The sequence below is a fragment of the Vanellus vanellus genome, assembly GCF_965231255.1.
Source record: "Vanellus vanellus genome assembly, chromosome: 1".
Lineage (NCBI taxonomy): Eukaryota > Metazoa > Chordata > Aves > Charadriiformes > Charadriidae > Vanellus > Vanellus vanellus.
In genome coordinates, this window is record NC_138905.1 from 162,600,652 (window position 1) to 162,612,896 (window position 12,245).

A 12,245-nucleotide genomic window follows, 5' to 3' on the forward strand; every position below is an offset into this window, starting at 1 on the left:
TTTTTTTTTAAAGGCAAAAATCAGGAACTCCCTTCCTCAAACCATACCAAATCCTAGCAAAACACAGAAGAGAAAGCAAAATGTCACAGTAATTAGGACATCAAGTATGGCTAACTAGGCTGCAGTTCTCTTAAGCTGCTCTGTTTCCCATTCCTTCATCTCTGTTGCACACAGCATTTATACTCACTCACAGGTTGAGGCATAGGAGAGGAAGGACAACTATGCCATGATGCAGCCTGAGTAACACACATATGGCAAAACTAGAAACAACTGCAGTAAAGTTTATGCATTCAATGTCATGACAACTTTTAACCAGTAGTCAATTCTTAAACCTTCACTATGGTACAACACAATATGGAAATAAAAAATGAAGGACAGTTTCATCAAGTTTGAGAACAGTAACCCAAACCTGCATGTGAACTCAGCCACAACAGCAAGCTGGTAATTTAACAAACTGACACATGGGAAAGTCACCTCCTGCACCACTGGCACACTGGGCCACGCAAGAAGCTCCAGTTCTTTCTTTTCAATAGGTCCAAATGCTGGAAATTTCGGAAGGAGAAGGAGAACACAAGCTCAAGCCTGCTCCTTACCAAACTACAGCAGAGGATGATCCTTCTGCCCCTCTGCATGCAGAACTTCTCTGTATCAGCTGGACAAAGCTTACATTAGACAGTAAGTGAACAGGCAAAACATACTTTTCTGTATCGTGACTAAGCCACTGAAAGACCTGGCAATACATTACCCCTGCAAAAGCAACAGCATGAAGACAATCCCTTCAGTGCTGCACTTCCACACTGTCGCAAGTGATCAAGCTCATTTCTTCTAAGGTTTACTGCCAGTTAGTGAAGGCACCGTAATAGACCCCACGTGCACTCTGCCTTATCCTCCAACATAAAGTACATTGGCTTAGCTTTTAACTACTCAAAAACGGCTTTAACTCAACATAATGCAACTAAAATGAACTTCTTTACTCCCTGAACTTCAGAATAGCAAAAAAAGACCCTGGAGGGAACTGAGCATTTATTTCAGTAAAAGCTGGAGAGGTGGAAGTACTTACCCATCTGAGGGAAACCAATGCAAGACACTCATCTCTACTGATATAACAGTACAGAAGGAGAAGAAAACAAAGAGAGTCAGGTGCTTCCTATAACAGAAACCAAAGCGCCAGGGGAATGCAGCACAGCAGAGCAGCCCACTGCCTCTCACAAACCACAGTCAGTGCAACTTTTCACTGGGGTGTTCACATCCAAATGTCTATCACCCTGCAGCTGCAGCCAGCCTGAGCACCTAAACAAGAACAAGCACATGCTTGCTGGCTGTGCAAACACTTCTTTTCAGCACACGGCTGCCAGCCAGAGCTGCCCCTCCACGCTCAGGGGGAAGGCCTTCCAGCTTGTTAGCAGCAGAGCAGTTGGGCTCCTTACCAGGCAGACTGTGAAAAGCCTGAATGAATGCAGAACATACTGACATGTATATGCTATGGCAAACCAGCTGGACAGCTAACATGTCCCTAAACTCAACTGGGCTGCTGTTATCCACCTATGTAAACTGCTAAGCTAGAAGCGTGACTTGATTCCAGCTGCTCTCACAAGGCACGACCTCCCCTGCAGGGCCGAGACATCAGCCACCCTCTTCAGACAAAATGAGACACAGCTAGAAAGCCTTACCCTCCCAACCCTCCCCAAGACAACGACAAGCCAAGAGGCTGTTCACTGCATACGGCTTTTCTGATCCCAGCCTCAACATCTGCCTGGTTTCCATCCAAATCCAGAACTACTTTTGTACTCCCTCTTTAGCTAAGGGGAGTATTTGCTTGGTTTTGGTACATTCATAGCACAATTCAGGTGGGAAAGGGACCTCCAGGCTTCTGTACATTATTTTTCCTAAAATAAAGTGCTCTTGCCTAGGAGAGTTCAAAAGCCTAATTATTCTCTTCCAGAAGCCACAAACCTCTTTTTTAAACCTTTTAAAAATATGTATGTCACTGAATTTCAATGAGCTTTCACTAAACTTAAGAACAGTATGAGTGACTCATCCTGCTGGATCATGCTCCAGAGTTGTCTTGCTAATGATAAAGCCACTGAAGAGTTTTCAACACTGGTTAGTCCGTTTAAGATACTCCTTAATCCTGAAATATTAAGCACTTTTAAACAGATTTATATTTCTACAGGATAGTTTGGGTAGGATTTGCAGTTCATTGCATTTAAGCAGTCTTTGGAAAGATCACAAAAATAAGTTTGGTATTAGTTCACCAGAATACGAAAGACCAAATATTTAAATATATTATTAATCTACACACTGAAACCCATACCCATGTCCCTCCCTGTGATTACTTCACCCATCACACTGACCTATGACCTACGCACTACCACAAACCCATTCACCTGAGATAATTTTTGTGAAAAATACCCTCTGTGCTGGGGTCATGTACTTTATCGTTAGCACTAAGTGAGGATCACCTACCTACATTACTCTTACAGTCAGCGAAGAAAGGCATCCCCAGAAACAAACCTAATTCTGGCTACATCTGAACTGCGGGACTGTTGCTTCTGGCACCATGTGCACATTCTGGCAAATTCTTGACTACGTGCTAGAAGACCAAAATATTACTGTTCCCTTCCTCAACACACATCTCTACTTAATTTGGGGGAAAAAAAATGGAGGCCACAAGAGGTAACAAACTGCCCATAGTATGCTTCAATGTCCCAAAGACTGATGGTCAGAGAACTGAAGCTAGTGAGCGCTCCACAGAGAATTTGGAAGGATCTCCTTCTCTGAATGGCTCTTTCAAAGGTTGGATCGTTTTTTGAGCTGACAAAGAGAAAACGTAGGAAATTAGCCTTCTTCACCTATTAGCCTTTGTAAATACTCTCATCCTGTCAAAGATGTCTATTGCAGCAAGACAGTTCAGAGATTTTACTCCATTTTAATAAAGGCTAAGACCTCTCTTCATACAGCATTTTTCTGCAAAGCTCTTAAATAGGCATGTTGTTATTTTAGACAGCAAATAAAATACAGAAACTTTACTGTTGTGTTAGTAAAATACAGTAAGTACAGGCATAAACGAAGACGTATTCAAGTGAATCAAACTTCTCATTTCAAACGTAGCGAGTTTCTGTCACTTTCAGACTGACTACTGTCCAAGGCATACGTAAATAAAATGGGGATTTCCACAAAAAACAGACTATGCTTTACAGAAAATACATTTACATTGTGCTTATTAGAAACTTTTGCATAACCAAGACGCATACTCTTGCAGATACCTTTGCATGTAAATATCAACCAAGAAAATGCTTTTGTTATATGACAAACACTTAAAAATGTATTTTAAAAAGATACATAGTACAACAACCGAGCTTGACCACACTGCAAATATTATAAAAGCTTGCCTGTTCAAAGGTACTAGAGATGTCAGTTCACAGACAACGCACATATGTGAAATATCAGCAAGATACTTTTAATTACGACCAATAAAAGTTCAGAACTAGCTAGATTGCGTCATTGTTTCCTGCCTGTGAAGAGGAGCTATTTTAGCAAAGTGAAGCTGAGACGAGAAGAGGAAGTCTAAACCTTCTACAGATTTGGGGCTATGAAAGGAGCATCTCTGAAGAAACTCTGTAGCGCACAAAAGGTAAGGAACAATCCATTATGCTATGCCAACAAAGTAACTTGGATGTTTATGTATGTTGTTAAGATAGACTTCTTTCTTCAGAAGGTGAACATGGGCATTTATTCTAGAACTAATTAAAAGAAATGTAATTCTTTAATGCACTTTCAAAGTATCAGCAGCATTCTATAAATAACATTTAAAGCAAAACAACTGTATTTGTAAAAGCATAGTACCATAAATACTGCTGTTCAGGATTTTAACAATAAATTTTAAAATACACAATAATGAAAAGCATTGGTAAGTATGTTATTGCTAAAGGAAAAATGTTTGTTTTCATTAAATCCAAGAGAAGATCTTGTTGCTTGATCTCTCTGTGCTTTACCAAAAGCCATGTCCTCCTCAGGGAAATGTGAGCAAATGTAAGGGAAAGCCAAAGAAAAAAAAAAGGGGATTGGGAAGAGAGAGGCACACACAATCCTTTAAATGGAGACACTGCTGCCTAACTCATAGGAAGAATCCGGAGGAAAAGATTTAATTCTGGTTTTGTTCTGAAAGTCTTTGTTCTTGTACACAGCACCTAGATGGGCTTCACAATTCACATTAGACATTCAGGACATTAGCTATCATTAAAAAAATAAAACAGATTGATAAAACATACGGACCAACATAACAGTAATCATTTAGAATTACCACAGACAGACATCTGGAAACCAGTGACTCCAGGGGCTCTTCAGCAAGCGCTTTAATCAATACTAGTAAGTAAGTGTTCCCATTATGAAAAATGGCAACTAGGGCAAAACCATTCACCCAGAGGCACCCAAAGATCCACCTGAGCTGACCTGGGAGATATCAACCTGAACTCCATGGAGCCAAGTACTGATGAAAAAGCAGAACATCTGTATTCGTGTATAAATGCAGATAGGTAAACTACACACTTAAAAAACCCCAACTCATTATTTCTTACCTACATAAATGTTGAATTTTAGATTCTTAAAAATTAAATCTAGGGGAAATACCTAATTATAACACTGACATGCATTTAAACCCACAAAGTTTGCAAACATTGTTTTCAAAAACTAAACCAAAAAAACCCTTTTTGTTACAGTAGATCCATTCTTTGATATATCTCGAAACTGTCACAAACTTGAAACAATGAGCAAACAAGGCATGGAACCACAGGTTTTCCTGATAGAAGCTCACGCCAGATTCAGCTTCCCCTCTTCCTATCAACATCAGCCTGCCTATTATTTTGGAAACAGGACCTGACCAGAAACAATTATAGTCACTGTAAGTCAAAAGGAGAGAAGAGCAAAACCAACCCCAAAGTCCATGCTGTTTATTAACATTCATCTATAAAAAGTGAATTCTTCTACCTATCCTATACATGACTACTCAATTCACCTGCTAAATCAGTCAGGATCTTGAGATATACACTATGTCATACACAACCACTAGCAAGAGAGAAAAAAACAGAACAAAGAAAAAAAAAAAGGAGAGAAAAAAATGTGCACGGGTGGGGTGCGTGTGTGTTAAGCAATATTTGAAAAATTTTATGCAACAGTAATGAAAGTGGGACAGCATGCCAGATAATATTTCAACTGTGCTACAAGCATGTGCTGCTCAAATTTTCTTTCAAGCATATGCCATCTACCTTTCAATAAGGTCTGCTACCATGTTTTATTTTTTTTATTTTTAGGCTTCTTCACACAATGAGGTATTTTAAATGCATTCATACAGATGCCCTTCAAATCTCTTATTTGTCAGTATTATATGCATAGCTTTTCCCATACAAAACATAAATTCTGTTACATGTTCTAATGACCTCATCTGATCAGAAAGCACACCTTTTTGTTTTGTACAGCTAAAAAAAGAAAATCTTGAGAGAACAGTTTAGGGATAGATACTTGTACATGTAATTTTTTTTTTTATCTCTAAACTGGAGAATTGTAAGAAAATCAAAAGTCCAAACTCTATATTTCAAGGCAGAAACTAACCTGAAGAAAGATTTAATAGGTCATACTTAAGTTGGTTATTCCATGGATACTCTTCTCAAAAGCAGCTGATTTTTGCCAGTGTCAAACCAGGATGCCAAACACGGGTTCAATCCACTATGTATTCCTATACCACTGAAAAAAGTACCCGATAACATTACAGTGAAAGCATAAACCAGAGAAGCAGCAACAATAAGCTTTTATTTACTGCATTCTACACTTCTGGAGATAAGACACACAGGAACTATGCACTCTTCTGCTCTTGAGAACAGTTATGGTGCCTAACTGATACTGTAGAAGTTACTTGACTGTCCATCACAAGCAAGCAGATCAAACAAACAACTAACTCTTTCCTCCTACTACTATTCACAAAGCTGCCACAGGGCTGGGTACAGGGCCAAAGAGGAAAACCCTCCCATGCAAAGTCGTGAAACTGTGACCACAGCAAGAGCCAGGAAAGCGGGGGGGAGTGTGGGTTAACCAAAGCACCCATGCAAATGCCAGGTGAGGTCTGCTATCCTCTAACGGCTCCAGAGTAAACCAAAGATAATATCTTTCAGCTCTTGTCACCTGAGTCTGCATAATGACGTTCCAGATGTTCAACTCCTATGACCAATAAGCTGAGAGAAGAAACCCAACTGTGCTCTGGGGCAGCTGGGTACCAGACAGCAACTTTTTCCCAAAAAAAAACCCTGTTCACACAGGACCTTATTGGAGACTGTGCCACTTCCCATCTTTTTTACTGTTTTAAATAGAAAGTTTATCAATCTATTCATCTCATTCATAAGTCAAGTGGTTGGTTCTGACACCCTGGGATTAAATACTGTATTAGAAGCTACATAGCTATTATGACAGCTTTTTAATGTGTTTTATGAGCAACAGCATGGACCTATTCTTTGGGAGCTAAGTAGTTCCTACACAGATAAAATGCAAAGTCAATACTTCACTTTGCATATCCAAATGTCACTACATGCCATGCTCACTTATTTCTTTTCGTAACTAGTTTTACTCATTAATTTTTCATCAGGGACAACTTGAAGAAATATTTTCTTTAGAAAATAGCTCTCTTACCTCAGTTACACCTGTTTCAATCTAATTATCAGCTACAGAAGCACACTCAAAGTAGATGGTCAGTCTTGACTTTTTGATTCCTTATATAAGAAATCTCTTAAGTAATTAAAAATATTTAATTAAAACTAGCTTATAAATACTATTTATCACAAGTCTGACAGTACACGTACTTCCTTCAAAGTTCAATAATGTATTTGTAGTCAGAAAAAGCAACAAAGCGAGCACATTTTCACAGCTAAACAATACAATCTCATCACGAAAACCCATCTTATAACAAACTTCTTGTTTGTTTTTAAAGAAAGTTTTTACTTGCCTATGAATAACTTTTCATATTGTATCTATTTTCAGGGTATTTATGGAGTTCAACAACTATTCCTAAATTCAATTAAAATATGATGCCTGGAAATCACCACCCTGAAGAATACAGGATTGCATCACTGGTCTTCTACAGTTTTGTATTTGCAGTGGGATTGTTGGTGAATGCCACTGCACTATGGGTTTTCAGCTGCACTACCAAGAAGAGGACAACAATAACTGTATATATGATGAATGTGGCATTACTTGACATAATTTTTATATTTTCCTTGCCTTTTCGGATAGTCTACCATGGGAACGAAACATGGCCTTTCGGAGATACATTCTGTCGTATTATCAGTGCTTTCACTGTATTTTACCCAGCCATTGCCCTGTGGTTGCTCACTTTTATAAGCGTAGACAGATTTATGGCTATTGTCCAGCCCAAACATGTCAAAGAACTGAAAAATACAAAAAAAGCTGTGCTGGCTTGCACTGGAATCTGGGTAATGACCCTTGCAACAACATCCCCATTGCTGTTTTTACAATCTGATCCAGACAAAGCCTCGAATTTCACCACCTGCCTGAAAATGCTTGATATCATCCATTTAAAGGAAGTAAATACATTGAACTTTTCTCGCTTGATTTTTTTCTTTTTGATCCCCTTGTTTATCATGATGGGGTGTTACCTAGTCATTATTTACAATTTTATCCGCGGCAAGACTTCCAAACTGAAGCCTAAGGCCAAGGAGAGATCCATAAGAATTATAGTTACTCTGATTGCTCAAGTACTCATCTGCTTTGTACCGTTCCACATTTGCTTCGCCTTCCTGATGTTGCAGCATGAAGATATAACTTACAATCCCTGGGCGGCCTTTACCACCTTTCTCATGAATCTCAGTACATGCTTGGATGTTATACTGTACTATATTGTTTCTAAACAATTTCAGGCGAGAGTCATCAGTGTAATCCTTTATCGCAATTACCTCCGAAGCGTGCGCAGGAAAAGTTTTCGAACTGGAAGTGTAAGATCACTCACTAATATCAACAGTGAAATGATATAGAAAGAGGAAAAAAAAGTCAGGGGACTGTTATAATGTAAACAAGTGATTCTTTTTCTGAATTCTAGCATTTTTACTACACTGAGGAATGTTCTATAGCCAGAAGAGAGATATATTTGTTGCACTGTAAATATGATAGAAGCAGAATAATTGCACCTCTTTATATTTGCTCAACAGCTCTTGTAACTAAAACCTAGTATCAGCGGTAAACTTTCCAATGCTTTTGTCATCTCAAAAGACTATGAATATTGCCAGACATGAAATAGTGACTATTAGTATAATAAAACAGACAACACTGAAGAATTATGATGCAAAGCATAATTTTTTATGCACAACCGCACACTCCAGTAACTACTATATATCCCACACCTCTAAAATTAGCTTCATTCTCTCAAGATCAATGTTAGCATGATCTACAGAGAAATGTAGGTAACATTTATATTTCATTCAATTAAAAATTTCTTTGATGCAGATTTCTTTGTAACTGACAACATTCTGCAGTCATAGATAAAAATAGTATCAAAAGGTATAATAGTCAAATTGTTCATTAGTTCCCTGTTGGTGTGATGTGCACATTTATTACACCCTACTCTTGCACAAAGTATCTTTTTACACAGATGAAAATAGTGAATTTGTCCAGACACACTAGCAGCCTATGTCCAAGCTACAAACTTCAAGGCAGCAAACATCATGAAGAACTGCAGTACTACTCAAGCTTTCAACTCCTTTTGAATACTCATACATTACAAAAAAATATATCTTTATAATGTCAAACGCATGCTTTTTCTTCCTTATTAAATCAGCCTTTAAGAGACACACTAAAAAAGCAGAAGTAGAAAAAAAAAAAAGCCTAGTATGGTGTTCAGCATTAAAAGTCTCGCCCCAAGAGCTTTTATTATTACCTCAGGGTATGCAACACATGGAAACTCAAGCCTGTATGAGGCTGGTCTCACTTGTCAGAAGCTTAACCACAAAGGCTCTGCAAGCTCTAAAGATCTACAGTAACGTGTACAACTCTTACAAAGTGCAGAAATCTCAAATATAGATTATGTGAAACCAAACCACTAAGTACCTTAAAGCTTTAAAAGCTTCAGATACAAGCACTAAATGGAGTAACATGCTAGAGCACTCAATTTTTGAAACACAAGCAAATGGAATACCAGTATGAAATGCATAGAACTGCATATGCATCTAAAATTTAACAAAGATATGAATTACAGTTGTGCTGTCTTTGTGATTTAAGAAAGAAATCAGCACCAACCTGATTTCAGTTTTCAGATTTACCAAATTGAACAAAACCAAATACGGCAGTAATTTGTGCACTGCAAGTCATGTTTCAAATCATGCTGATAGTGGAAATAGGACTAACAGAATGGAAAGTTATCATTACATGGATACATTGTAAATTAATTAACCACAGATCATAGCTAGGAGATGAGTGTTTGAAAAGATAATAGTTGTGCCAAAAACATTTACACTGTAGTTCAAAAGAGGATTAAATCTGATTTGAAGGGTTACATGAAGAAAGATTTTTTTTTATATTAAAATCTGCACAAATTAATCCCTTGAAACCAATCCATTAGGAGCTACTTACAAACCAGAAGGCAAGCTGTTGATGGTGATGTCAAATATATACTGAGCGATTTCTACAAGGAGAAGATCAAACAAAGCTGAGAGCATCCAAGCACCCAATAAAAAGGACTGGAAAGAAAAAGTTAAATTTTAATTAATTCAACAGTTTAAAAACAAGGTTTTCATGTATCTCTAAATAAAAGAAAAAACAAGAAAACCACTATACTAGTTCAATTAAGACAAATAAAATCTTTAGCACAACATAATTCCACATCTATGCGTCTAGATACTGAAGAACGAAGAGTTAGATTTGTTACCAAAATTAAATTCTATGGGTCTGATAACATTCAAGTGATACATCTGCAAACTTTAATTAGAATAATCCACTGACTGCAAGATATTATCAATAGAAATTTAGATTTATGGAAACCAAATTATTTTTAAAACCCTTTAACATAAATTTCTATAAAAAAATGTTAGTAATAAAACTGCAGTATTAATCCAAGACTATAAGACTCTAAACAGCATAGAAAACAGTTTCTGTTAAAAAAAAAATATAAATGGAACTTACTGAAAATTTTCTGCTCCCATATCTTCTTTCAAATATTCTAAAGTTGTAAATGAGCAGACTGCTGCAGAATGTGTCTTTCAAATCAAGACATATTGTTCTCCCACATACAAGTCTCCAAATCTAGAAGGTTAAAGATCATCACGTTAAGTCTCTCTTCCTTCAAGGAAATTCTTTACAGAATTTGTGCTCAGAGTGAGTATAATACTGAATTCAGACAACAGGAATGCAGTACATTTAAGGAGGTAAATAAAGACAGTAGAATGTTACGGAGAGTTCAAGAAGTCTGTTTAAAAATAAAATATTTTCAAGGAAGAGGTCTACCTGTTAAAATAAATCTACAATCGAAATGAAGTAAAATACATTTTTACATCCCTAATTCACATTTACAAATAAAAATAGAAAACACAACCCTAGTAAATTGTAGAATTACCAAAAAAACACAATTTTTGAAGTGACCTCCAGATATCACCTAGTTGAGTATACTGCTCTAAGCAGGTCTAATCAGATCAGCTTGATCAGGGGCCATGTCAAGTGATCACCTCCAAGGATGGAGATTCTGCAACCTCCCCAGGCAACCTGTGCCAGTGTTTGGCCAAACCCATCATTTAAAAAAACTAAATAAAATCTTTACATCTAAGCAGAACTTCTGATGCTCCACATTGTATCCACTACCTCTTGCACTACCTCAGTGCACCTCCAAGCAGACTTTGGCTCCAACTTTGTTACAGCTTCTGATCAGGCACTCGTCTACAGCAATAAGGTGTCTCCTCTTTGCCTTCTCGAGGCTGGACAGACCAAGTTCTCTCAGCCTCTCCTTGTATGTCACATGCTCCAACCCTCTGGCTGTCCTGGTGGACACTCCAGCGTGTTCATATCTTTCTTATACTGAGGATCCCAGAACTGGGCACTTGTGAAACCACATCCAGAGCACTGTGTCAACTAAAGGAGGAGGGTCACTGGCCTCAACCTACTGGCCACAATCTCAGTAATACAGTCCAGGAGATGACTGGCCTTCTCAGCTGCAAGAGTGCACTGTTGACGCCTGTTGTCCACCAAGATCCCCAAGTCCTTCTCTGCAAAGCTATTTCCCAAGCACTTGCCCCCCACCCCCGAGCCTGCACTGTTGCAGCCTGAGGCTATTCCATTCCAGAAGCAGGACATACCAATTCATGAAGTTCCCGTCAGCCTATTTCTTGGGCTTGCCAAGGTCTCTCTTAATAGCAGCCCTGCCTTCCAACATATTGACCATTCCCACCAATTTTGGGTCACCCACAAACTTGCTTAAAGTGCACTCCATCCCATCATCCAGGTCACTAATTAAGACATTAAATAGTACTGGTCTTTGAGGGGCCCTCCCCTAAATAACACCTGCCAATTGGACTTTGCACTAATGACCATAACTCCATTGAGAATCCAGCCAATTTTCCACCCATCTTCTTGTCTGGTCATTCAGTACACACCTCACCAATTTGGCTTCAAGGACATATTGGGAGACAGGGTTGAAGGCCCTGCTAAAGTCAAGGTATGCAAAATCCACTGACTCCCCGCTATCTGCAGCACCACTTGCCTCATGGAAGAAAGCAACCAGCTGGTCAGGCATGCTTTCATAGAATCATAGAATGATTGAGGTAGGACCCCTGGAGATCATCTAGTTTGACATCCTCACTCAAAATAAAGTCAACTACAGCAGGATGTTAACTGACCATGTCCAGTCTGGTTTTGAATATCTCCCAAAGATGGAGACAACACAACTTCTCCGGGGAAATTGTTCCTCTGTTCCATCAGTCTTACAGTATAAAAGCTTTTTCTTTAAATGGAATTTCTTATATTTCAATTTGTGCTCATTGCTTCTTGTCCTTTCACTGGGCCTGGCTCCCTCTTCTTTGCTCCCTCCCATCAGGTATTTACACACACTGGTTAGATCCACCCTAAGCCTTCTCTTCTCCAGGCTAAGCAGTCTCAGCTCTCTCAGTCTCTCCTCATATGCCAAATGCTCCAGCCGCTGACCATACTAGTGGCCCTACACTGCACTCTCTGCAGTATGTCAAGGTCTATCTTGTACTCAGGAGCCC

The 12,245-nt window shown here is 38.6% G+C and overlaps 2 protein-coding genes across 2 annotated transcripts in view; one reads left to right on the top strand and one right to left on the bottom strand.

Moving 5' to 3' along the window:
- UBAC2 (UBA domain containing 2) overlaps positions 1–12,245 on the bottom strand; it is a 103,503-nt gene that overhangs the window by 76,156 nt on the left and 15,102 nt on the right. Inside the window, exons 3-4 of the mRNA XM_082493980.1 lie at positions 10,174–10,293; positions 9,625–9,731 (exon numbers count right to left, since the gene is read on the bottom strand). Coding sequence (XP_082350106.1) covers positions 9,625–9,731; positions 10,174–10,293 — 227 coding nt within the window. The remainder of the gene's footprint in view (positions 1–9,624; positions 9,732–10,173; positions 10,294–12,245) is intronic.
- GPR18 (G protein-coupled receptor 18) lies at positions 7,068–8,033 on the top strand (the record flags this gene model as incomplete). Its single annotated transcript, XM_082498434.1, has 1 exon — positions 7,068–8,033. One exon carries the CDS (start codon positions 7,068–7,070, stop codon positions 8,031–8,033), a length of 966 nt encoding a protein of 321 aa, XP_082354560.1.